The 27,233-nt window shown below is 42.8% G+C and overlaps 1 protein-coding gene across 1 annotated transcript in view; it reads left to right on the top strand.

Annotated features, from left to right (window-relative positions):
• Positions 1 to 27,233, top strand: part of RRAGD (Ras related GTP binding D) — a 42,799-nt gene that overhangs the window by 3,356 nt on the left and 12,210 nt on the right. The window contains exons 2-5 of the mRNA XM_059401050.1: positions 16,877 to 17,172; positions 22,578 to 22,777; positions 23,897 to 24,011; positions 24,798 to 24,940. Coding sequence (XP_059257033.1) covers positions 16,877 to 17,172; positions 22,578 to 22,777; positions 23,897 to 24,011; positions 24,798 to 24,940 — 754 coding nt within the window. The remainder of the gene's footprint in view (positions 1 to 16,876; positions 17,173 to 22,577; positions 22,778 to 23,896; positions 24,012 to 24,797; positions 24,941 to 27,233) is intronic.

Below are 27,233 nucleotides of genomic sequence, written 5' to 3'. Positions count from 1 at the left end.
ATCAGGAACTGTGCAAAAGAAGGTAGATTCAAAATGGATAGTGTGAATTTCATTTCCCTTAGTCTTAGAAGGAACTTCGGATCTTATTTTTAAACTGAAGACCTTGTAAATTTTGCCACGGTGTGCAAAATTTGAAAACTTATTGCAGCTAAGGTGAAACTTAAATTGCACTTCTCTGGCTTGCGCTCCAGCTTTTATTCATGAATAGTTGGAGTGCTCTTTGGCAGATTGGTTCTATTAAGGACATATATGGGCACCTCTCAACCCCCATTGGTAGGGTAGTTAATCAGACATAAGGTGAGGTCTCCCCCTCAATCTCCTCACTCCAGTTAAAACTCCAGAGAGGGGAGGCAATAAATAAGCCATTAAAAACAATTGCAGCAAATACAATGATTGTTTTTAGACACATGGGATTTAAATCTTTAGTAAATTACTGTGCTTTAAAAATTGCAGAAACAAGGGGCGCTTGGGTGACTCAGTGGGTTAAAGCCTCTGCCTTCAGCCCGGGTCATGATCCCAGGGTCCTGGGATCCAGTCCCACATCGGACTCCCTGCTCAGCTGGGAGCCTGCCTACCCCCTCTCTCTCTGCCTGCTTCTCTGCTTACTTGTGATCTCTGTCTGTCAAATAAATAAATAAAGTCTTTTAAAAAATTGCAGTAACAAGAAAGCAATTAAAAGGGGCGCCTCCCTGCTTGGCAGGGAGTCTGCTTCTCCCTCTGACCCTCCCCCTTCTCATACTCTTTCTCTCTCAAATAAATAAATAAAATCTTTAAAAATAAAATAAAATAAAAGGGGCGCCTGGGTGGCTCAGTTGGTTGAGCGACTGCCTTCTGCTCAGGTCATGATCCCGGACTTCCAGGATCGAGTCCCGCATCGGGCTCCCAGCTCCTTGGAGAGTCTGCTTCTCCCTTTGACCTTCTCCTCTCTCATGCTCTCTCTCACTCATTCTCTCTCAAATAAATAAATAAAATCTTAAAAAAAAAGAAAGTAATTAAAAGATCATATGGGGGGTGGGGGCCCTGGGTGGTCCAGTGCGTTAAGCCTCTGCCATTGGCTCAGGTGGTGATCTCAGGATCCTGGGATCAAGTCCCATATTGGACTCCCGGCTCAGCAGGGAGCCTGTCTCCCCGCCTCTCTGCCTGCCTGCCTCTGCCTACTTGTGATCTCTCTCTCTCTCTCTCTGTCAAATAAATAAAGATCATATAGGGCACCTGGGTGGCTCAGTTGGTTAAGTGTTTGCTTTTGGCTCAGGTCATGTTCTCTGGGTCCTGGGATAGAGTCCTGTGGGCTCCCTGCTTGGTGGGGAGTCTGCTGCTCCCTCTGCCCCCACCCCACTTGTGCACACGCTATCTCTCTCTCACTCAAATAAAATCTTTTAATTAAAAAAATAAAAGATATTTGATCAAAAAGTGAAATTGTTTTTTCCCAAAGTCCCTCTCAGTTTTTAGGGGAAACTTGACCAAGACAGCTGCTCATCCACGGTCCAGCCAAGGTGTGGTCTTGCTTCCACTGCAGCCTGTGAACTCTCTTAGGGTCTGAGGAAGTGACAGTACAGGTGGTTACTGGAGAAACGAAAAATCAACGGTCAGCAGGTGATAGTTCCCTGACGGGTACGAAAGCAGTGAAACCACTGGTGTGCAGCTATTAATCATGAGTGTCAGCTTTTTTTCCTTCCTTAAAGTAATTTAAAAATTGTTAGTGAATTCATCCTCTCTTTGTTCCTTGGGAGTAAGTGGGGATAGGTAGTGACACTGTGGCTCTGAAGTGCTAGGACTTTTCTGCAGCCACAATACGAGTTAGACCTGAGTAAGGTTTAGGAGAAGGTCAAGTTCATGGATATGTAAATCCATTTCCTTGTAATTCTGCCTTGTCCAAAAAGGGTTGGCTTGGTGACAGCCCTGACTATGCCTAATCTCTTGGGTTTCCTGTGGCTCTGGAAATACAGAGATACAGAAGAGTTGAAATAGATTAAATATAGAACAGTAAAAAAACGATGTGACCAAAGTCACACCTTAGGCACAGTGTTTGTTTAAATACATATGGCACAGGTGTGTGTGAATGAGGGGGAGGGGCAGAGGGAGAAGGAGAGAGAGTGTTTTTTTTTTTTTTAAAGATTTATTTATTTATTTATTTGACAGAGAGAGAGAGAGAGAGATCACAAGTAGGCAGAGAGGCAGGAGGAAGCAGGCTCCCCACCGAGCAAAGAGCCCGATACGGGGCTCAATCCCAGGACCCTGGGATCATAGACCTGAGCCGAAGGCAGAGGCTTTAACCCACTGAGCCACCCAGGCGCCCAGGAGATAGTCTTAAGCTGCCTCTGCCTGGAGCCACAGGGCTTGATCTCATGACTCTGAGATGATAACAGCCTAAGCTGAAACAAGGGGTTGGATGCTCAACCAACTGTACCACCCAAGCTCCCTGAAAGCATAGTTTTATATTGGATGTTTTGTAAACATGTTTCAGTGATTCAGGGTATTATGGAATCTTGATTCTCTACTTCTATCTATCTACTTCTATCTACTTCTATTCTTCTACTTCTATCTACTTCTATCTTCTATTCTCTACTTCTACATCGCTCCCATTTTCGTATCAGAACAGACATAGGGTAGTCTGATGGGGAAAAAGGAAGCAGAAACTAAGTTCTAGAGTTCCGGATAAGGGATGTAGTTCTCAGTTTAAAAGACCATCTTTTTCAATCCCCAGCTGACTGCGTGTCTCTCTGTTTACCCTCTGCTTCCGTCCGTCCCCTGACCTCATATCAATCTTTCCTGCTCATTTTTATCACTTTCTTTGCATCCTTTATTCATCCTTAATTTTTTTTTTTAACCTTTTCTTTCTTCCTCTTCTGTGAAAGCTTTCAGTATGTCTTGTAATGGTGGCTTTCCCTGGTTTGCTCTGACACTCAAGACAAGTGGGCTTTTCACTCCTGGCCTAAGTCGTGCAGGATGCAGTCGACTTTTTCCTCTGGAGGACCTTTGGGGAAGACTCCAGCTCAGTTTCTCAGGGCATAGGATGGAGGACCACAGATAACCAACCTGGATCATTCTCAAAGCATTAAAAAAGAGAAGTTCACAGGAATGTTTTCTGCTTGCAGGAGCATTAGTAAGTTAGCACACATTAGAAAGCTTACTGAATATATATATTAAGGAAATATTCATATATGGGATTTTTCTTTAGTGACCTACCACTGTGATGTGAAAGAATTTCATAGAGAAAGATTTAGTCTTCACATATAAATAAAAGCCACCTTCAAAAACTTTCATGCCTTTGAAAATATATGTTCAGTTTATATTTAATTCTTCTTACTAAGTAGTTGATCAAATGGGCAATGAATCTGTATGATTTTTGCATATTATTAATGACATTATTCATATATTTCTTTTTTAAAAAAATTGTATTTATTTATTTGATAGGGATATCCCAAGTAGGCAGAGAAGCAGGCAGGGAGGGAGGGAAGCAGGCTTCCTGCTGAGCAGAGAGCCCGATGCAGAGCTCAATCCCAAGACCCTGAGATCATGACCTGAGCTGAAGGCAGAGGCTTACCCCACTGAGCCACCCAGGTGCCCGCATATATTTAATTCTTATTAGGATGGAATTTCTCCCTGAGCTCCTGGGTCTTTTTTTTTTTTTTTTTTTTTTAATTAAATAGACTCTATATCTAATGTAGGACTTGAGCTCATGACCCTGGAGATCAAGAGTGGCATATCCACAGAGCCAGCCAGGCACCCCTGAGCTCCTGAGTCTTGAATGTATAAGTAGTTCCATTGATCAGAAATGTAAAGGTTCACAGATAATGTTGCAAAGAGAAACAAACCAGAGGCCTCTTCCTAAAAGCATAAGTAAATAGAAGCTTAAGCCTTGGATGACCCCACAGAATACTAATAGCAAAGAAATTCTAGCTTTCCCTTAAGGCCATGTGAGCTTCTCACAGCAGCTACATTCCACAGAAGGCCCTCTCATCACCTGGGCTGGGGTAAAAAAAGAAAGAAGAGTGGGTTCACATGTCTACACAGACTGATAGGTAAGGCCTCATGGGCCAGGGAGCATATATGGGGTCACATAGCTGGTACGTGGCAGACTGGGACTTGAACCCCAGTTTGTTACTATCCCAGTACTATTTAAACCATTCCACTTGCCATCACTTTGCCACTGTGTTTTCCTAATTTTTCATTAAATCTGTTTGATTTTCCCATTGTGGACCCACTCAAAGGTGTCAGCTCTCGGCAACCATTCCTTAATTAGAATAGTTCTCAGTTGTATACTATTTCAGAATTTATAAATTGTGTGTCCTGTGATGTCTCCTTCTCTCCTGAGAGACCACGTGAGCTTAAGAAGGTAAGGCTAACCCTGTTAGAACTGTGTCAGGTCTTGAGTTCCATTTTCCTGATCTCTGGTTCCTTCTTTGCTGTGAACATTCCCAACCCACAGACCAGCCAGGTGTGGCCCCCAGACGGCCACATACTCAGGGCACTGATGCGTCTTTCCCTTCCTTGTGTATTTATAAGGCCTGTTGGTTTTTGACAGAGATCTGCCAGTTACTGATGAAGTAATTAGCTTGTAGGTCCAGTTCCATGGCCCCTGTTCATAATGCTGTTCCTTGGGTGGTTGAGTCTCCCTGGGATTTCCAAGCAGTCTGGTTACAAAGCCAGGGTATTTGGAAAATTGGGGAGCTCACAAGTACAGTGCAAGATAGGTAAGGTATGTTCAGTGTCCCTCACCGCAGTAGATAAACTACCTAGGCAGAAAGCTCATACTCTTGATACTCAAGTGCTGATCTGGGCCAGTGTCAGATAGGAAGTTTCTTTTTAAAGCTTCAGTTAATTAAGCTTCCAGTTCTGCTTAGTCACTTTCATGCAGTTATCCCAACCAACAAACATCTATTGAGTATTTATTGCGGTAAGCATTGAGGCCTCAGTTTTTACATCTGGAAAAGATACAGGTTAGCGCCTTGAGGATTGAGGTGACCCTCTGTGCTATGCAGTGGTTAGTGAGTGAGAAGTGCTGGGTGGTAATAGGTTGGAGCTGGCTGGTTTGAGCCAGTTCTTGGTGGCCAAGGCTAAAACCTCTCACAAATTCCCTCACCCCCAGGCAACGAGATTAGGGGGAAAACCAGCCATTGAGGCACGAATGGCCTCAGCAACCTTCATTCCCAGTTCTAGACCTGCCGGTGACCTCTTGTTACTGTTCTCCCCAGGCGCCGGATCCTTATCTGACCTGAGCTGCCGGCAGACAGGCACCCCAGAACCCACAACTTTAAATGCCCGTTCAGCCTCTTTCCCTTTACCCTCTTTGTGAATGGGCCCTTGTTAGCTTGCTCTGCCAGCTTGGGAACTTGGGACTTCTTTCTCCCTTGTCATATGTGTCCAGGGGATCACTAAATACTATTGAGTCAGTTTGAACTTCTCACAGATCTGTTCCTTCTGACCATTTCCACTGTCTGTGCCTTAGTTCTTTCATTTCTTATTTGTGTTCTAGAATAACCTAAGTGCTGTGAGGAAAGGAAAAACTTTCCCTCTATTCTCTTAAGTTCTGAATTGAGAGCCTGCAAATTAAACTGACAAAAGGTGGATTAACAAGAGAAAACCAGATTTAATTATGTACTAATGCATGAGAGTTCACAGAAAGTGCAATTTAGGTGTTTAGAGGGGTGTCTGGCTGGCTCAGTTGGAAGAGCATGTGACTCGATCTGCTGGGAGTAGAACTTACTCAAATAAATAAACTTAAAAAAAAAAAAAGAGGTGCTTAGATTTCTGGCCTTATTACTATCTTAATTAAGAGGATAAGGAGGGGACGGAGGTCAGTTCTGGGAGAATGAGTGACTTCTTGGAAGGGAGTTGGGGAAAGGGCATTTATGGAAAAATAAATGACTTTTTGGAAAGATAAATGGGCCCACAGGAGAACAGCTGGGAGATAGGAGAGTTTGGGGACCATGTCTGTTTGGGTGTGGTGCCAACTTCTGTCTCAATCTCAATCTTCACCCAACAGAAGATGAGAGTTGCTTCTAAGAAGGAGATTTATGGCAATTGAGTTCTTTTGGGAGGCTCTGCTTTAGGGAAATAAGGGACTTCAGTATCTTTGGCTCAGTATAATTTTTATGGCACAGTGACTTATTCTAGACCCCTTCACTATCTCCCCACTGACCCCCCCCCCAGGGGGTCTGTTTCTGGAGTGAACCTCTTGAAGTGTAAATCTGAACATGTTAGTCTCCCCTTAAAATCCTTAGTGATTCCCTCATGGCTTTCAAAGCAAAATGCAGACTTCCCAGCATCTCATTCATGAAGTAGCAGAGTCTAGTAGTGGTTGACAAAATAGTTTTGACCATAGTCCACAATAAAAAAATGTGTTTATATTGTGAACCAGCCCTACATATGTGTAAGTAAACTTGGAAGAATTTCGCTAGCAGTATATACTCCTATTATACTTGATGTACTCTGGTATTTCCCGTCTCTTCTGTTTTCTTTGTTGCAGTTTTTGTTTGCTGGGAGCTAACAGACTTCTCTATCAACAAAGCTATTCAAAGATATTTATTGGACTCATGCCACATGCTTTATAGTTTGCCTGGGTATATGTGGTACAGACAATAAACAAGTAAACAGACAAGACAAATGTATAAAGTAAAAAGATAGTTTTGTATAGTGATAAGTATTTTTTTCTTTAAGATTTATTTACATGAGGGGTGCCTGAGTGGCTCAGTGGGTTAAGCCTCTGCCTTCGGCTCAGGTCATGATCTCAGGGTCCTGGGCTCGAGCCCCACATCTGGATCTCTGCTCATCGGGGAGCCTGCTTCCCCCTTTCTCTCTGTCTGCCTTTCTGCATACTTGTGATCTCTCTCTCTGTCAAGTAAAATCTAAAAAAAAAAAAAAAAAAAAAAGATTTGTTTATATTAGGGAGAGAATCTTAAGCACATTGCCCAGTCACTGAGGAGCCCAGATGTTGTGCTTAATCTCATGACCCTGAGACCATGACCTGAGCCAAAATCAAGAGTTGGTGGCTTAACCAGCTGAGCCACCCAGGTGCTCCCAGTGATAAGTACTATTAAGACACAGAGTTGGGGCGCCTGGGTGGCTCAGTCTTTAAGCACCTGTCTTTGGTTCAGGTCATGATCCCAGGGTCCTGGGATCCTTCATCGGGCTCCCTCCTGGGCGGGAAGCCTGCTTCTCCCTCTTTCATTCCCTCTGCTTATGTTCCCTCTCTGTCAAATAAATAAATCCTTAAAAAAAAAAAAAAGACAGGGTTGTCAGGAAGTGATGGGGTCTGATTCAGCTGAGAGGAGGTAAAATGGCTGCTGGGGTGAGTGGGAAGAAAGCTAAGGGAGGCCTTTCAGGTGGAGGGAGTTGGATGTCCAGGGTGAGGAACCAGAAGGCCAGTGTGGCTACAGGATAGGGAACTATCCTGTAATTAACAGGATAGGGAACTAGTAGGGAGGATGAACAGGGCACAGGACGAGAAGGTGGCCCATGTAGGGCCTTTGTAGAAAGAAGGTGTTTGGATTTTATTCTAAATGCTGTGGGAAGGAAGTCACTAGACAGTGTGCAGCCTTTTCTTGTCTTTAAACTACATTCCTTAAACTCCCGGAAAGCCAGAATCTCTTTCTGGCACAACCTTTCCTTCATTCATCTCTTCCCACCTCCTTTTCTATAAGACTCAGCTTTTTCTCCAGGGAGTCCTCTCTATGAGCCCGTGAACACCTCTGTAACAGGGCACTGTAATTGTCAGGGTTTTTTTTGTCTGTTTTCTCCTCTAATCGCTAAGGAATGAATCTTTCTTTGTGTCTGCCGCCTGTGTCTCAGCCCCCTGCAACACTTGGCAGAGGATCAGGCCACCTTTATGAAACTGAACAAACGGCCCTCTGGTCAATTTCACCTCTCCCAGCAACTTCCTCCACTCCCGCTGACACTTTGAAAGGGCCTTCCCTGGGATTCCATCTCCAGGCCCAAATCCTGTGGTTCCTTTGTGATTGAAAAGTGTTAGCCCTTAGCATGTAGGGCTCATCCTTCATTCTCTTCCTTTCACCTTTCTCAGGATATTCTTTTTTGTTTTTTTTTTTTTAAGATTTTATTTATTTATTTGACAGAGAGATCACAAGGAAGCAGGCTCCCCGCTGAGCAGAGAGCCTGATGTGGGACTCGATCCTAGGACCCTGGGATCATGACCTGAGCCGAAGGCAGAGGCTTAAACCCACTGAGCCACCCAGGTGCCCTCTCAGGATATTCTTGAACAAGCGGTGATGCACAGGGAAAGTTTAGTGGGGAGAGCCAGGTGGCCAGGAGGCTAGCTGGGTGCTGCATTTCCTGATGTGTGTTCCCTGCTATCACTCCCAGAGTGGGTGAGAGCCTCTGGGAAACCCCACAGGGTTTCAGAAGCAGAGATACTTAAGGGGAGGTGGGAGATGATAAGAGGAGAGGTTTTTTTTTTTTTTTTAAGATTTTTAAATTTATTTATTTGACAGACAGAGATCACAAGTAGGCAGAGAGGTAGGCAGCAGCAGAGAGCCTGATGTGGGACTTGATCCCAGGACCCTGGGATCATGACCCGAGCCGAAGGCAGAGACTATAACCCACTGAGCCACACAGGCGCGAGATTTTTTTTTTTTAAATATACATGATCTATATCAGATCCTAGAGGCCTATCATGCTTGAAAGCAATGGCAAATCAATTTTTCCTTTATTTTATTTATTTTCTAAAGTAATCTCTACACCCACCGTGGGGCTTGAACTCATGATCCCAAGATCAAGACTCACATGGTCTACTGACTGAGCTAGTCAGGGGCCCCAAAGGAGGGATTTTTGTGAGCAGTCCTCTGTGATACAAGGAACTGGTCCGTAGCAGTGGTCAACAAAGTTTTTTTGACTGTGGGTCACGTACCAATACACTTATGTTGTGAACCAGGATCACATATGCTTAAGTAAATCTAAAAGAGTTTCGCTAGCAGTATGTACTCTTACTACACAGGGCATTCTCTGGTATTTCCTAGTCTCTTATGTTTTCTGTGTTGCAGTTTTTTGTTGAATGCCATCTTAATTGTTGGCTAAGACTCTACGTGAGGACTTCACCACATATTAGCCCTGTGACCTTGGGCATGTTCCTTCCCCCAGATTGCTCAGGTGCAAAACAGACTTGTACCTCCTCATTGCCGGGGGTATGGGAGGTGTGCGGGGAGGAGGAGGGGGTCCAAGTTTGCAGAAATGTCTAGCAAGGTACCTGGCATGTGTCCAAACCAGCTAAATGTAAAATGCATCTTCCTGGGTCTGAGGGGTCTCAACGGAGTTGATGGTACCCTCGTCGATCTGGCCCCCCCATTGCCCAGCACTTTACTGTGGGTGGCCGATGCTTGAACTTGGCAGGGAGAAGGTAAACACTTCCATCTGTGTGTGTACATTGTGGTGGTACGTGCTTCTCACTTCCCAGCCAGTCTGGGTATGTAAACGAGCACATACACTACCTCCTCTCTACCCGGTGACCTTCTATATCACCTCCCACTCTCCCAGGAAGAGGAGGGGGGTCCACCCTCGGAGGCACCAGACCACGCTGACACTTCTGCAGACCCCGATGAAGGGAAGTTAAAATCCACACTGATCTCCAGTAGTAAGAAGTAAAAACATGTATAAACACTTAAATATTTTTGTGCTTATATATCATTTAAAGTGGACTTTTGCTTCCTTTGATTGGATGGAGTGTTGCACAGCAGAAACAGAAGGCATAGACTTTGGGATGGGCCAGCCCTCACTTTGAATGTTGACCTTCCTGAGCCTGTAATTTCTTTACCTGTGAAATGGGGATAATACTAGGTATTCCTGAGAGAGTTGAATGGGGTGAAGTGTGGTGAGTGCCCAGTACAGGACTTGGCATATGGAAGGTACCTTTTATGTGGTTGATGAGTTTGAGTGCATGTTTTCCTGTTCTATGAAAGGCATGGTGCGCCTTTGCCTAAGCTTTGAGCTCTGCTCTTCTCAGAGAGCCTCCTTCCACCACCCCCAGCAACCCCGTCCAAATCCTGCACTGCTTTGTCTGCACTCATAACCCTTGTAATGCACTGAGTTCCTTCCCATTCCCCATAGGCATTTCTCTTACACTTGGCATTGATCGAACACTAGTTGTTTGTAATAGAACAACTGTAGCTTTTGATGTTTCCATTTTGTCCTTGAGAATACATTTATAAATCTTTTTTGTCAGGTACTCTTTTTTATTTTTATTTACTTTAGATTTTTTGTTTAAAGATTTTATTTGTTTTTTTTAAATTTAATTAATTAATTAATTAATCTGACAGAGAGAGATCACAAGTAGGCTGAAAGGCAGGCAGAGAGAGAGGAAGGCAGAGAGAGAGGAAGGGAAACAGGCTCCCTGCTGAGCAGAGAGCCCGATGCGGTGCTCGATCCCAGGACCTGAGCCAAAGGCAGAGGCTTAACCCACTGAGCCACCCAGGCGCCCCTAAAGATTTTATTTATTTATTTGACAGAGAGAAAGAGGGAGAGAGCACAAGCAGGGGGAGTGACAGGCAGAGGGAGACAGAGAAGCTGACTCTCTGTTGAGCAGGGAGCCCAATGTGGGCCTCCATCCCAGAACCCTGGGATTATGACCTGAATAGAAGGTAGATGTTTAACCAACTGAGCCACCAGGTGCCCTGAGAATACATTTTATTTTTTATTTTTATTTTTATTTTTACTTTATTTATTTTTTAAAAGATTTTATTTATTTATTTGACAGATCACAAGTAGGCAGAGAGGCAGGCAGAGAGAGAGGGGAAGCAGGCTTTCTGCTGAGCAGAGAGCCCTATTCGGGGCTCGATCCCAGGACCAGAGCCAAAGGTAGAGGCTTTAACCCACTGAGCCACCCAGGTGCCCCGTAAATACATTTTTTTAAAAAGTGCTGTATTGGGGCACCTAGGTGGCTCAGTGGGTTAGAGCCTCTCTGCCTTTGGCTCAGGTCATGATCTCAGGGTCCTGGGATCGAGCCCCACATCGGGCTCTCTGCTCAGCGGGGAGCCTGCTTCCTTTCCTCTCTCTCTGCCTGCCTCTCTGCCTACTTGTGATCTCTCTCTGTCAAATAAATAAATAAAAATCTTAAAAAAAAAAAGTGCTGTATTGAGGAGGCTTCTGGATGGCTCAGTCAGTTAAGCCACCAACTCTTGGTTTTGGTTCAGGGTCCTGGGATCTAGCCCTGTGTCAGGCTCCACACTCAGTGGGGTCTGCTTGAGGATTTCTATCCCTTTCCCTCTGCCCCTCCCCCCTCTTGCATGCTCTCTGTCTACCTAACTAAATAAATCTTTTTTTTTTAAAGCTGTACTGAGGTATAGTTAATGTAAAATTAAGTACATTTATTTGACATATGCATACAAAGTTTTGACATATGTATACACCTGTGAAACCATCACCGTAGCCAAGAACATACACATTACCCTTAAAAGTTTTCTTATACACCATCAAGGTCGCTCCCTCTGATGCTTTCTCACTACCTCTTGCCATTTCCCAGGCAACCACTGATCTGCTACTTGTCACTATAGATGAGTCTACAGTTTTTAGAACTTTATGTAAATTGAATCACAGAGTTTATGTCTTTTTCAGCTGGCATCTTTCACTCAGCATAATCATTTTGATATTCACCCATGTTACATGTGTCAACAGTTTATTTTTATTGCTGAGATGCACCGTAATTTATTTATCCATTCACCTGCTGATGGACATTTGGGTATCTTTCTTTCTTTTTTAAGATTTTATTTATTTATTTGATAGAGAGACAGCAAGAGAGGGAATACAAGCAGAGGAACTCAGGGAGGAAGAAGCAGGCCTCCTGGGGAGCAAGGAGCCCAACGAAGGGCTCAATCCCAGGACCCTGCTAAAGGCAGATGCTTAACGACTGAGCCACCCAGGTGCCCTGGTCATTTGGGTCGTTAACAGTCTTGGACTATTACAAATAAAATTGCTATGAGCCTTTGTATGGACATAAACTTTCATTTCTTTTAGGTAAATATATGGCTGCAGAATATAATACATGTTTAACTTCTCTTTTTTTTAAGATTGTATTTATTTATTTGTCAGAGAGAGAGCAAGCGAGCACAGGCAGGCAGAGTGGCAGGCAGAGGCAGAGGGAGAAGCAGGCTCCCCGCCAAGCAAGAAGCCTGATCTTGGACTTGATTGTAGGTCGCAGGGATCATGACCTGAGCTGAAGGCAGCTGCTTAATCGACTGAGCCACCTGGGCATCCCTACATGTTTAACTTCTTAAGAAACCATGAAACTGTTTTCTAAAATGGCTATACTATGGGCACCTGGGTGGCTCAGTGGATAAGCCTCTGCCTTCGGCTCAGGTCATGATCTCAGGGTCCTGGGCTCTTTGCTTGGCAGGGAGCCTGCTTCCTCCTCTCTCTCTCTGCCTGCCTCTCTGCCTGCTTGGTCTCTCTCTGTCAAATAAATAAATAAATCTTTAAAAAAAAGAAAAAAAGACTATACCATTCTACTTTGCCACAGCAGTATGAGAGTTCTAGTAACTCCACATCCTCATCAGCACTTGTTACTGTGTTCTTAATTTTAGCCATCTTAACTGTGTACGCAGTAATACCTCATTGTGGTTTTGATTTACATTTCCTTGATGACTGGTGATGGGCTGAGCATCTTTTCATGTGTGAATTTACCTTTCATAAGTCTTCTTGGTGAATTGTCTGTTCAAATCTTTTCTCTCCCACCTTTCCAAAAATTGAATTTTGTTTTCTAATTAATGGGTTTTTAGAGTTCCTTACATATTCCACAAATCCTTTCTCAGATCTATGATTTGCAAATATTTTCTTTTGACCTATGGCTTGCCCTTTTTATTATTTTAATGGTGTCATTTGAAGAGCAGAAGTTTTTATTTTAATAAAGTCCAATTTGTCAAATTGGGGGGAGGGTGTTATAGTTAAGAGATCTTTGCCTAACCCAAGGTCATAAATATTTTCTCCTAGAAATTGCATAGTTGTAGGCCTTAAATTAGGTCTATGATCTATTTTTGAGTTAATTTTTGTATTTGGTATGAGATGTGGTTTGAATTTTTTTTTTTGGCATATGGATATCCACTTGTTTTAGCACCATTTGGTAAAAATGACTCTTCTTTCTCTGTGGAGTTGGCTTTTCATCTTTGTCAAATCTCAGTTGTCCTTGTATATGTGACTCCTTATTCTGTTTGCATGATCTATTTGTCTATCTTTGTGCCCATACCACATTATCTGGACTGGATTTTAAATTTCTCCAAGATGGGAACCATGTTTTACATATCTTCTTGTCCGACCAACCTTACCAATTGGCTACTTTGAGTATAGTAATCAATATAATTATTGTATTGAAAAAACAGAAACTTAACAAGTAAATGTGGAGTTGAAATCACAATTTAAAGAGTATTTAATGTTTTGAAATATTTCTGTGTTTGCTTTGACTCCCTATACATTAAACATTTTTTCAAAACTAATTTTTAATGTGTGTGTGTGTATATATATATATAGAAATATGTGTGTGTGTGTATTTATATATGTTTTCTTTTTTAAAATTAAAGCCACGGGTGTCCCTGGCTGGCTCAGTCAAAGCAGTATGTGTCTCTTGATCTGAGAGTTATGAGTTTGAGCCCCATGTTGGGTATAAAAATTACTAAAACAAAAAAAAACCACAAAAAACCAACTTAAAAAAAAAATTAAAGCCAGTATCCCTTTGGTGATTCTCCCAAATCTTTCCCCCATGTATTCTTTGTTTGTTGTGCACCCTTCTGGACCCTTTTCTTTTTTTTTTCTTTAAAGATTTTATTTATTTACAGAGAGAAATCACAAGTAGGCAGAGAGGCAGGCAGATAGAGAGAGGGGAGGAAGCAGGTTCCCTGCAGAGCAGAGAGCCCGACATGGGGCTCCATCCCAGGACCCTGGGATCATGACCTGAGGCTTGAGGCAGAGGCTTTAACCCACTGAGCCACCCAGGCGCCCCTCTAGACCCTTTTCTAATGTACTTTCACAAGTATATTTTCTACTGGTTTGAGATAGTTATTCCTGATGTCACCTTAACCTTTATCTCATACTTTCCAGCAGTGTATCCCTTTGGATTACATTCTGAGAGGATTTGATGTTCCGGTTCACTGTTGCCTCCTTTACCTGTCTTTATTCTGTTTTTAAATCAGAATCTAACCCCCCCCCCCACACACACAGTTATATTTTTATTTCTAAGATCTCTAAGGCCATTTTTTCATGGTTGCTCTTATTCTGAAACTCTCTGTTCTTGTTTTATGGTTATCACATTTTCTCTGAATATTTTATGTTATTTTATTTTAATGATTTTATTTATTTATTGGACAGAGCAAAACAGTGAGAGAGGGAACACAAGCAGAGGGAGTGGGAGAGGGAGAAGCAGGCTCCTTGCAGAGCAGGGGGCCTCATGTGGGGCGTGATCCCAGGACCCTGGGATTGTGACCTGAGCCAAAGGCAGACGCTTAATGACTGAGCTACCCAGGTGCCCCCTGTGAATATTTTAATTATGCTTAACTTGGAAGTTTACTCTGACTCCTTATGAACTCCACTTCTTCAGATGTATGTTCGGGTACATGGATATTAGACTTTTGAGGAAATGTCTGGAGGGAAGATAGTACTGCTTCCCCCTGTTGAACTCCACGAACTGTAGTGAGAGTTAAGGAAGGGCAGCACACTTGGAGCATGGTAGTGTGGGTGCTCCCTGTTTCTGCTGGGCATTCTGAGCCCCTGGAGCACTGCCTTGCCCCTCATACCGAAACTCCTGTAGTCACTGCTCTTACCTGAAATATGTACTGGGTGGGTGGGTGGCAGCGGTGCACAGAGTTTATCTATTGGCTTTTCTCATTATGATTCTCCAAATAACAACCCTGTTTGTTGTCTTCATGTCCCTCCCTGTTTGGGCTTCTACCAATTCTACCTTCTGTAGCAGAACCCTACCATTCCTAGTCATGGGCTGCAGGTTCCCTTTTAATCTGATGTTTGTGTCTCTTAGGGTTTTCTCTGTGATTTGGCAGCTTTGAGAGGTGGTGGTGGTGGTTTTGTTTTAAGCTCAGATATTTATGTTTATTTGTTCGTCTATTTATTTACAGTTTATACCTTTTCTGTTAACTTTTAGGGATTCGCTGTGGGAGGGAAGGTGGTGACATGTTACCAGTCTAAAAATTTTTAAACTGGAAGCCCTGTTTTCTTTTTTAATTTATGTTCTGCTTTTGCTAAGATTGACTTGTAATGACAATACTGTGAGTGAGTAGCATATAATGACTGATGAAGAAGAAGCAGCTGGTAACTTGTTTGGGTGCGTTTTTTCTTAAGAAGCATTATTGCTTCTATAGTATATCATCAGCAGATTGTTGAATTGGGTTAAGTTGAACTGGAAAAGAGTGTGTGGGTAGGGCGGGAGTAAAATGTTGCTTATAGTAGAATAGCAACAGTGCACATCTGAACCTGCTTACTTTTTCTTTTTTTTTTTTTTTTCTGTCTCTCTCTCTTTTTAAGTTTTATTTATGTATTTATTTGACAGGGATCACAAGTAGGCAGAGAGGCAGGCAGAGAGCAAGGAGAAGAAGGCTTCCCTCTGAGCAGAGAGCCCGATGCGGGGCTCGATCCCAGGACCCTGGGATTATGACCTTGAGCTGAAAGCAGAGGCTTTAACCCACTGAGCCACCCAGGCGCCCCAAACCTGCTTACTTTTTCTTTATTCAGTTATTGTTTTACCTGAAATTTGTGTGTTTACCAAAACCTATTGTAGTTTTCAAACATCAAAATAGCATATATAGGAATGAAATTCACTATATATTATCAGGTATTAATATGTGTTTAAGACAGTTGTAGAGACTTGGAAAAATTTATTAGTTGCAATAAGAGAAAAAAGAATTACTTTCCAGTCACTATTGAATTAGATTGGGACCAGGGCCTCAGAAGAATGTAAGAGGGTTTGTCAGAAGGAAACTAAAAAGAAATTCATGTGCATTGGACGTGTATTTTCATTTCTTTGAATATATTCCTAGCAGTGGAATTGCTGGGCCGTATGGTGACTCAGTGTTTAACCTTCTGAGAATCTGCTAGACTGTTGAAAGCACATCATTTTACATTCTCACCAGTAGTGGATGCAGGTTCTAATTACTCCATAGCCTCACCAACACTTGTTATTTGTCTTTTTTATTATAACCATCCCAGTGTGTGTGAAGTGGCATCCTGTTGTGATTTTTGACTAGTATTTTTTGGAGGGCTAATGATGCAGAGCATTGTTTCATGTGCTTATTGGCCATTTTTGTATCTTGGGAGAAATGTCTCAGATTTTTTGCCAGTTTTTTTTTTGGTTAGGTTGTTTTCATTATTGAATTGTAAGAGTTCTTCATATATTCTGGATATTAGTCCTTTTTCATATATGTGATTTGCATAAGTTTTCTCCCATTCTGTGGCTTGTCATCACTTTCTTTATAGTGTCCTTTGAAGCGCCAATGTTTTAAATTTTGATGAAGTCCAAAATTGTTCGTTTGAGGCATAACTCAAATGAAGAAGCATCTCTTCAGGGCATAGAGAATCTGATGATCTAGACAAAGACGACATTGCTTTGGAATGCTAAGACTGGATTTCTTCCCCTCACACTCTGCTCCAGGAAAGCTCTACTTGTCACACACCAGATGTGCTTCTTGTGATACAGAGTTGTACAGGTTTTTCTGCCCTCTGGAATGGTGTGACAGGTAGCGAGACAGCATTTTTCAGTGTTCTGCACTTACCAAAGGCCCCCTGAGTGAGTGGCGTGAGGTCCTTAGCAGTCTCTGTATCTGGAGGAGTGGCAGTGTCTGTGAATCATAAATCACATCTGAGGTGGAAGTGAAACTCCTCTAATTAACCACTGTGAAAGCAACTCACCCTCATTCTCGTTTTGTGGTTTCTCTAGTTCTGGACTTCAGCGATCCCTTCAGCACTGAGGTGAAGCCCAGAATCCTGCTCATGGGCCTGAGGAGAAGTGGCAAGTCATCTATTCAGAAAGTTGTCTTTCACAAAATGTCTCCCAACGAAACACTGTTCTTGGAGAGCACAAACAAGATCTGCCGGGAAGACGTTTCCAATAGCTCCTTTGTTAATTTTCAGATTTGGGACTTCCCAGGACAGATTGACTTTTTTGACCCTACCTTTGACTATGAGATGATCTTCCGGGGAACAGGAGCGCTGATATTTGTCATCGACTCCCAGGTAAAGTTCAGTCTCGGGGTACATGGGACTGCAGGCCCCTTCTCCTCCCCAGACACGGTCCTTCCCATGTCCATACCAGTTCTTTGTAATGTTTTGTTTGTTTGTTTTTCAAGAATCAGGAATAGCCCTTTATACCCAACAAGGTCTCTCAGTGGGGGCTGTCAAGGTTGCAAAGGGTTAAAGTCTCCCTCTGTGGAACCCTAATCAATGAGCAGTGAGCACTGCAGCAAATCACAGAAACCTCAGAGACGGAGGGGGCCGCCATACAGGCCAAGGACAGCAACTACGTGTCCCCTGCCTGTCCCCCTACTCTGGACAGACATCTGTAAAACAGCACAGGTTTTCTGTAACAAAAATATGCATATAAATGTGCATTTTAAAATGGTTACTCTTTCCTAGGAAGATAAAGTTCTAACTGTGAAGGTTTTCTTTTGAATTAAATTATTGTAATAATTGGGTTATCTGGGTGGCTCAGTGGGTTAAAGCCTCTGCCTTCCGCTCGGGTCATGATCCTGGAGTCCTGGGATGGAGCCCGGCGTCGGGCTCTTTGCTCAGCAGGGAGCCTGCTTCCCTACCTCTCTCTCTGCCTTCCTCTGCCTACTTGTGATCTCTGTCAAGTAAATAAATAAAATCTTAAAAAAAAATTATTGTAATTCTTAATAGTACACAATTGATTGACAGCATAACTGTTATGTGTTTTATAGGTAGCTATTAAAAATAAAAAGTAAAAATTTGATTGATAAGTATACCTCTTAAGACAGTGGATCTTTTCCCACTTAATTCACCTATGCATGCTTGAATAAGACAGAATTTGGCATAAGTTCTATTTTTGATTGTGTCGATGTGAGCGCTGAGAAACCTTGTTCGCATAAATAAGTAGATGGTATGGGGTGAGTTTTGTTATAGCATTCGCTCAATTATTTAAACGCTTTCCAAGTTACATCCTGTAAATTGCCCAGTTTTCTATCACCAAGGCTTGTTTTTAGTAGTTATCAGTAGACATCCTGATTGGGCTTTCCTTTAACTTTGCTGAAAACAAAGATGTGGGGACCCCCTGACTGGTGAAGGGCCTTTGTACCCAGAAATCAGTTACTCACTTTTTTAGGATACCGACTAGTCTTGTGAATTGTCTCTTTGGTCCTCTGGGCCTTTCACCTGTGAAGTGGGAGCCAGCAGTTGAAGGGGAGGAGGGGGAGGGAAGCAGCAGACTACAGGTGCATCTCAGGCATGGCCATCTTAGGAAAGAGTACAGGGAACAGAACTGGGACAGTGACACTCTTCAAACTCTCTGTGTCCAGGCCCTCTTAGAAAGTGTCGTGGAAGCACAGCTGAGCCCGAAGTCTCTCCCAAGGGCTCTCTTACAGCTGTGGGGGATCAATGGCAGTGAGTCCTTCCAGGAATGCACTAAACCAGCTCTAAGTTCAGGGCATGCTGTTTTCCTGAAACTGGGCCTTCAGTCAGACAGATGGGCTGAGCACACCTGGCTCTTCCAGGAGCGCCGATGGAGTTAGGGAGGCAGGGATACGTAAGCTGTTAGTAATGGTTCTGAGCCCGTACTTGGAAACCCATTCTCTGAGAAGACTGCTCTCCTGCCTGAGCTCATCATAAACCCGTTCGGGGAACCAGGTGCCTGTTTAATACAGTAACGAAGCCTTTTCGTTCCAAGCGATTGCACTGCATAAATACTTCCAGTGTTGCTGTGGGAGCGTGGCCGTCCGGAGGAGGGGCCCGCTCTTTCTTTTCTGGTGGTGGTGCGCCAGGAAGAGACTTAAACTCCCGCACCGGACCTGTGAACAGCAGGCCTCCCCTCCCCTGGGCCCATCTGGAAAAGCATGCTTCTAGACACCTGCATCAGGTCCAGGTCCTGCCGCCAGTCGCGGCTTTCCTGGCTGTCCCGCTTGTACTGACCTGTTTTCTGGCCCATCTGTGGCCTTGGCAGTAGGCCCTGCTTTCCTGCCTAGGTCTGCCAGCACAGAGATGAGGGAGCTGGGGCGGACAGGAGGAGCCGAGCAGCTGGGTGCGGGCTGGGGCAAGGGAGGGGGGGATGCTGGCGAGTCCTGGGCTACGTCCCACTCACCTGTCTCTTCTAAGCTCCAGTGCTTTCCCTACATCACCGGGCTGCTGCTTCTGTAGTTGTTGAATGAGGTAGCAGTACCAGTAGCCTGACCCTCGGGTAAGGAGATTGCAGTCAGATGACTCATCTTCTCAAGACAGTGGCTTAATAAGTACTCACTTCAGTACTGTGTTGTGCTTCTGTAGCAATTGGCATTTCTAGAATTCAAATGTCTAACGCAACTCTATCCTAGGTGTTTGTACTGTGGCTATACGGTGGCTAAAAAAGCTTCGCTTGACTATTTTTAAGTTGCCACTGTAATTTGGTTTTAATTTTACCTGAACATGAAAAGCGGCCCTTCAGTTTGAACTGGTAAATGTGTTTTCTTTATTTTTTTTTCTTTTTATTTATTTATTTTTAAATATTTTATTTATTTATTTGACAGATAAATCACAAGTAGGCAGAGAGACAGGCAGAGAGAGAGGAGGAAGCAGGCTCCCCACCTAGCAGAGAGCCCGATGTGGGGCTCGATCCCAGGACCCTGCGATCATGACCTGAACTGAAGGCAGAGGCTTAACCCACTGAGCCACCCAGGCGCCCCTGTGTGTTTTCTTTTATTTTGTTTCTTGTGTTTGTTTTTCTTTCTTCTAACTTAAGGGCAGAGAAAGATAGAAGAATGTTGGAGAAATTTGTCTTTTTAAGTCCCACTTTTTAAAAAGGGCCGAAAAACATTGTTGAGACCTTTCGTTTACTAAAAAGGAATAATGAAATAAGCTATTTCAGAGTCTATGTAATACATACTTTTGCTTTGGAAGTAGACTGTAAAAAACATGTTTTCAGGGATTTTTATATGATGTAATTACAAGTACTGAAAAGAAACGTAAACTTCCGGCAGTCTTGGCAGGCACTCAAACGTCATTGCCTTTATTTCTAAAGAAGGCTCTGTTGGTCTGACGCCTCATATTTTTATTTTTTCCTTGTGAATTCCTCACAATCACAGGATTGCCAGATAAATATATCATCAAGGAGAAAATGTGTCCTCACAGAATGTTATAAAATGAAGGAGCATGAAAGTATCCAGAGTGATTTTCTGTGAGCTACCTGTATAACACCACCTGCCCCCCAGGCAGAGCCTACTACATGTCCCACACCCCCCAGGGCCACTCTTGGCCCCCTGAAGCCATGTCACATGAGCCCTGGGATCCACAGTGGAGGGTTGGCTTCCTCTACATTGGTGATTGTGACCTGCCTGTAATTCCTAGATCTAATTTTGGAATAGGAACAAAGGTGGTGTGTTTCTCCTGTATTTTTATTTGTTGTAGAAGATAGTAACAAACATAGTGAGAAAAATCAGCCACGCCCCCTCTGTTCTAATGAAGCAAGTTTTTTCTTCTTTTAGATGTTATTTTTAGTCCTGGTAGGTATGTGCCACTTCCATCACTTGGTTGGTAGTCAGATAATTTTATACGCCTGGCAGGGAAGTTACAGTAATAGCTTCTAATCTTTTGAGATGGTGATACTCTCTTGACATTGGCTGGTTTTGCTCATAGATGTGTCCCCTTAACTCCCTGTCTTCAGTTAAAGACATAAACAAGGGGCGCCTGGGTGGCTCAGTGGGTTAAAGCCTCTGCCTTCAGCTCAGGTCATGATCCCAGGGTTCTGGGATCGAGCCCCACATTGGGCTCTCTGCTCAGCAGGGAGCCTGCTTCCCCTTCTCTCTCTGCCTGCCTCTCTGCCTACCTGTGATCTGTCTCTCTGTCAAATAAATAAAATAAAAAATCTTTAAAAAGACATAAACAATAACAATTAGTAAATACGATAAAATGTGTTCATTTTGAGTGTACAGTTTAGTGAGTTTGACAATGCATATAACTCGTAACCACTTCACAGTTAAGACGTAGAATATTTCTGCCACCCGGAAACCTTTCTCAGATGGCCTCCCCCTGAATTTCAAGACATTGTAAATGAATTCTGTATGTTGTTTAGGGATACATAGGTATGTAGTACTGGAGAAAGATGATTGAGAATAAACACTAAACTCAGGATAGTGGATACCTCTGGAGGGTTGGGGGTAGAGTGATGGGGTGGGCTGGGAGAATGGGGAGAGACCCTCAGGGATTCAGGGTCTACTGTTTGGTTTCTTTTTTTTTTTTTAAGTTTATGTATTTAATTAATCTCTATGCTCAATGTGGTGCTTAGACTTAAGACCTCGAAATCAAGAGTCACATGCTCAGGGAGCCTGGCTGGCTCACTTGATAGAGTATGCAACTCTCTATCTCACTGTTGTGAGTTTGAGCCTCACGCTGGGTGCACAGATTACTTTAAAAAAAAAAAAAAAAAAAAAAAAAAAAGGGCTTGCGTGGTCTTCCAACTGAGACAGCCAGGCATCCCTACTGTTTGATTTCTTAAACAGGAAGATGCAAAAGCAGATGTTCATCATATTATTATAAAAGTGTCATTTGTAGGGAGGAGGAAAAAATAGTATTACATTATTTGGGTCAGTTACTCATGATCAGAGGTCAGCAAACTGCTTCTGTAGAGGGCTAGATGGTAAGTGTTTTAGGCTTTGCAGGCTGGCTGTACTATCTCCAAGGGGTTTCCTCAGAGGAACACCCCTCAACTCTGCCACTGTACCACAGAAGCAGCCATAGACGGTATGTAAATAGAGGAGTGTTCCAATAAAACTTTACTTATAAACAACACATAGTGGGTCCATTTTGGCCCTCGGGCCATGGTTCGCTGACCTCTGCTCTAGACCAGTGCTCTTATCTTTCCTCCTGGCTCCTTCCCCATCCTCCCAGTGACCCATATCACGTTTCCATCTCTTAACTGTTCATCACAGTTCACCCAGGGACTCAAAAATCTGGGAAGAATAGTATCCCAGGGAAGGTCCTAGGTGGTATGGGGCCATTTTGAATTCAGAAAACTGTAACGCTGGTCTTAATGACTGTCATCAAGCTACTACGTAACTGCCTACAGCTGTGTTTTTCCAGCCCTTTTCATCTCTTTGTTCATGAAACTTCAGTTTCAATCTTGCATTCCATGAAACCAGCTCTTATTTGGGCTTTTGCAAACTATTTTGGAGGATTGTACCTACATGGTTTCCAGATTAGGAGTGAGTATGAAAGGGAAAAAAAGGTAACTGTGAAGTAAGGTGATGGATAGATTAATTAACTTGGTTGGGGGGGGATCATTTCGTGATGTATACGTATATCAAAACATCATATTGTACACCTCAAATATACACAGTGCTTGCCAATCATACCTCAGTAAAACAGGAAAAACGAGTGTCTGTGGATGGTAGTATAGCAGTCTTTGGCCTCCCCTGACAGGAGTGTGCCTTTGTTCCCAGGACGATTACATGGAGGCTTTGGCCAGGCTCCACCTCACCGTGACCAGGGCCTACAAAGTGAACACTGACATCAACTTCGAGGTGTTTATTCATAAAGTCGATGGTCTGTCAGATGATCACAAGATTGAGACCCAAAGAGATATTCATCAGAGGGCAAACGATGACCTTGCCGATGCTGGATTAGAAAAAATTCACCTCAGGTGAGAACAGAAACCCTTCTGGGATCACAGTTCATCAACAGAAAGAAGCAGGTGTGGAGTCCAAAGTCAGCACAAGCGGTGTGGTATTCACCTGTTTACCTTATTTGTGCTGTACACATTGGGACAGTATTTGGGAAAAGCAAGCTTTGCATGTACTAATTCTAATTTTCGTTTTTTTTTTTAAAGGCTTAAGCTAATTTTTCCCACCTATGAAAACCGTAAAACTCAAGAACATAATCCAGGAAGTTAATCAAGGCTGAAGTTTACAATTCTTAATAAACAGGATAGTATTTATAGCCACAAGTAAAAGATAACTCTGAAGATAATTCAAATAGAAATACAGAGGAAAACCACTTGTCTGTTAAGGGTTTTTTTGGAGATTTTATTTTATTTATTTATTTTTTTTAAATTTTATTTGACAGAGAAGAAGAGACATCTAGAGAGGGAATGCAAGTGGGGAGTGGGAGAGGGAGAAGCAGGCTTCCTGCCGAGCCAGGAGCCTGATGCGGGGCTTGATCCCAGGACCCTGGATCATGACCCGAGCTGAAGGCAGATGCTTAACAACTGAGCCACTCAGGCGCCCCTGAGATTTTATTTTTAAGTAACCTCTGCACCCAACGTGAGGCTCGAACTTAACCCCAAGATCAAGAGTCGCATGGTCTACCGGCTAAACCAGCCAGGCACCCCTCTATCAGTTTTTTATGGGGAAGTGTATGCATCATTCAATTGGCAAATTGCAAAGTGAAAATATTAGATGCCTCAATACCAGTAACATAGGCATTACTAACCTAACAGGAACGTGTAGAGATGACCTGGTGTGGATTCTTCTGCAGAATGTAAGAAAGCTCGTATGGGCACATACCACTGCATTTTTAGGCTTTCCAGTCCAGCCAGTCAGCAGATGAGAATGGGCACAATTCTTGCTTTTTGGGAGCTGGGGAGGAATGGCTTGTTAACACATGTTCATTTTTTGCCAGGGTCATTTTGAATTCTGAAGGGGGCTAGGATGCATGTGTAGGGACAGTAGGTATAGACCGCTGACACTGGTGTTGTGACAGCCTAAGCAGTCTGTCCCCCAGTCAGAAGGAAAGTGTGATGAAATACTGTTTTCTCTTTCAGCTTCTATTTGACGAGCATATATGATCATTCAATATTTGAAGCTTTTAGCAAAGTGGTTCAGAAACTGATTCCACAACTCCCCACCCTGGAGAATTTGCTAAACATCTTTATCTCGGTAAGTAAATAACATCCTCTTGGTAGAATCATTTGCAGAATTTTAGAATAACATTGCGAGCGTGAAGAGTCTTATTTTTGCTTGCTCTTACGGCATTGCAGGGTCACTGAAGGATTACTCTGGAAGATTGCTCCAACAAAAAACATACTGTTTTATGTTCTTTAAACTTTCACTTCCCAAACCATTTCTGTTCTATAAGTAGAGTGTTTGTTAAAGTCATAGGCAGTCTTCAATGTGGATAGAGCCCTGTGAGATTTAGGAAGCTTTAAGGGTGGTTGTGGCAATGAGATAGAGCCTGCTGAACATTTTTTATATGTTAAACACTGTGGTTGATGCACTGACGAATGAGTCCTATAGACCATCAGCTCTGGGCCAGCTCTGCTGTTGACTTGAGTCAGACTTGTTGGTTGCACTCCTATTTACTCTGTCACTCCACAGTTTGGGGTTTGTTTAGATTTTTAAAATATATTTCATTTTAAAATTTATAGTTAGTAAAATTAGTGTTTTTCCTTGCTTTTTCCTAACTGCAGGCACATCTCTAAGAGCCAAGAAACAAGCCCAATTTGTTTACCTACAATAAATAATTAATGAAAAATAAGAATTTTCCATTTCTTATGCATATCCATTATAAAACTTTACGTGAGATTGAAATTGTAACAAAATCTTTAGTAAATTAATTTTTGCTCCTTCATATTTTACACTGAGGATGGCATGTAATTTTTTTATATAGTGATGATGTTCTAAAATCAGCTGTCGCTTTAAGATAGCATTGTCTTTTTGTTTCAGAATTCTGGAATTGAAAAGGCATTTCTCTTTGACGTGGTCAGTAAAATTTATATTGCAACTGATAGTACCCCAGTGGATATGCAAACCTATGAGCTCTGCTGTGATATGATCGATGTCGTTATTGACATCTCTTGTATTTATGGGTAAGTAAAATACTCCTACAGGGTACAAACAGACATACTTCCCATTAGGAAATGAAACTGTGCATAATCTTTGTAACATTTGCATTTACTTACTTGATTTTAATACTTTTGTTTTTTTAAAAGTATATTGAAGATAAGAAATGCTACTTTTTTTTAAAGATTTTATTTATTTGATAGAGAGACAGAGTGAGAACCTAAGGAGGGGGAGCAGGAGAGGGAGAAGCAGACTCCCCGCTGAGCACAGAGCCCTCAGTGGGACTCAATCCCAGGACCCTGGGATCATGACTTGAGCTGAAAGTGGAAATCATGCTTAACCATCTGAGTCACCCAGATATCTCAATATTTTTGTTTTAAATGACTGAGATCTGTAAATAAACAGCATGCCATAACAACAAAAATTATTGAGTAAATGCCTGACATTCTGCTAATAAGCATATTGCATACATTATATCATTTAATTCTCCTCTATTCCATGAGATGGGAGTTACTATCCCCATGTCACAGATGGGGAAACTGAGGTTCAGAGTGGTTGTTTCTAACCCCTGCTCACACTGTCAGTAAAGGACAGAATCAGAACTTGAACCAAAAGTCTGACAGTTTCTGCGTTCTCCTGAAAAATCTGTCATCATATCATAATGTCATACACACTTGGGAGAGACTAATAGGATCCTCAGACTTTGAATATGTATCTCATATTAACAACAGTTGTTCCCTTCTTCACTGTAAGAAATAACGACTGGATTTTCTTTAACATACTTTGTCTTCCTTTATGAGCAGCAGAGAATTACAAAATGAAGCAAACAACATTACCTGCTTATTATCATGGTCTTAGAGTCTTAGAAAACAGAACTTCCTGTACAGTTACAGTATTATAAAATAAACAAGGGGTGGAGAAAATTGATTCTGGTACCAGACATAGAAACATTTCCACGTAATTTTTAATTTCCTGAATGGGTGTCGTAGAGAGTGAACTAGTTTGAAGTTTGAACTTGTTTGTCTGTCGTATTAAGATCACGCTGTTGCTGTTGATTTATATGGGCTCTTACACGCTTATCCAGTCATTGATGGGTAAGGCTCTTGTTCATCTTCCTCTTTACGCACCAGCTGTGACGTGCCTCACACAGCCTCCTCTGTCAGCTTCGGGAAGGGTCTTGGTCTCCCCATTTCTCTCTCCTTCTGTCTGAAGAGCCTTTGACCCCTCAGCTCAGATTCTTCTGCTATACACACGTGCACACCGGGTCCTTTCTATTATGAGACAGGGAAAGTGGTACTGTGAGACCATAGTGAGGGTGACATGTCACAGGGCTTCACCTGGTAGGCCCTGGATAAATGTAGATGCCACTGTTGTTATTATTATTATTATTATGTTACATTGCCATCTGACTTCAGGAGCAGACCTCACTCCCAAGATTACTGCTTTCTTAGTATTATTATTAAACACTGCCATCTGGCTTCCAAAACAGACCTTGTTTTCTAAGACGACAGCTCTATAGCATTCTATTGTTTTTAAACTCCAGTGGATTGACCTTGAAATAGTCAGGGAAACTGAACGTATCCTGATTACAGTGTAGATTGCTGTGGTAATCAAATACAATAAACACAATTAATCTGGCACCTCTTTAATGATATGCGTAGTCCTTATTGTGCCATATGGTAATTAGATGTAAGTGGTAAGCTGTTCATGTAATGATGCTAATCAGAGTTTCTCTAACCCAGCTAAAACAAACAGGAGGAGGGCAGCAGGCAGTGGGAGGAGTCAGATTGCATTTCCTGAGAACCCATCAGGTGCCTTAAGAACCAGTGTGGGTCACCAACTGGGCGTGGGCCCTGGAGTTTCCCCACCCTTTGCTGGAGCTGTGAGGAGCCAGCCCAGCTAACTGGCAGCCGCTGAGGAAACAGGCTCGCTGCCAGTTCCTAGCTGCTCCGTGGAGACCAGCAGGGCCCGAGGCAGGTGTGCCTTGGTCAGTCTGCTCAGTCATCTGGGGAGTTTCTGGCTCTCCAGGCGCGCGCACGCAGGCTTTAAAATACTTTGTGGCTGTCTCGATTTTCACGGCTTTGTGAACACAGACCTGAGTAGTAGTAGCACAGAGTTGCAGCTGTAATCCATCACCGGTGTTTACTTGTAGTTTTTTGGGTCTTTCTGGTTTCTCCAATTTGTTTACTTCATTTTTTCTGAGTATGAATGCAGTCCGTGCTCATCGCAGAAAATACGTAAAAGCATAAAGAATAAAATTAAGGTAACCCATAATTTCATCACCTAGAGATAGTCAGTATATATATTTTATTGTGTTTT

This window comes from Mustela nigripes, chromosome 5 (genome assembly GCF_022355385.1).
Source record: "Mustela nigripes isolate SB6536 chromosome 5, MUSNIG.SB6536, whole genome shotgun sequence".
NCBI classification, from domain to species: Eukaryota; Metazoa; Chordata; class Mammalia; order Carnivora; family Mustelidae; genus Mustela; species Mustela nigripes.
Note: the sequence above shows the minus strand (reverse complement) of the source record. Positions and strands in the feature narration are given on the sequence as shown.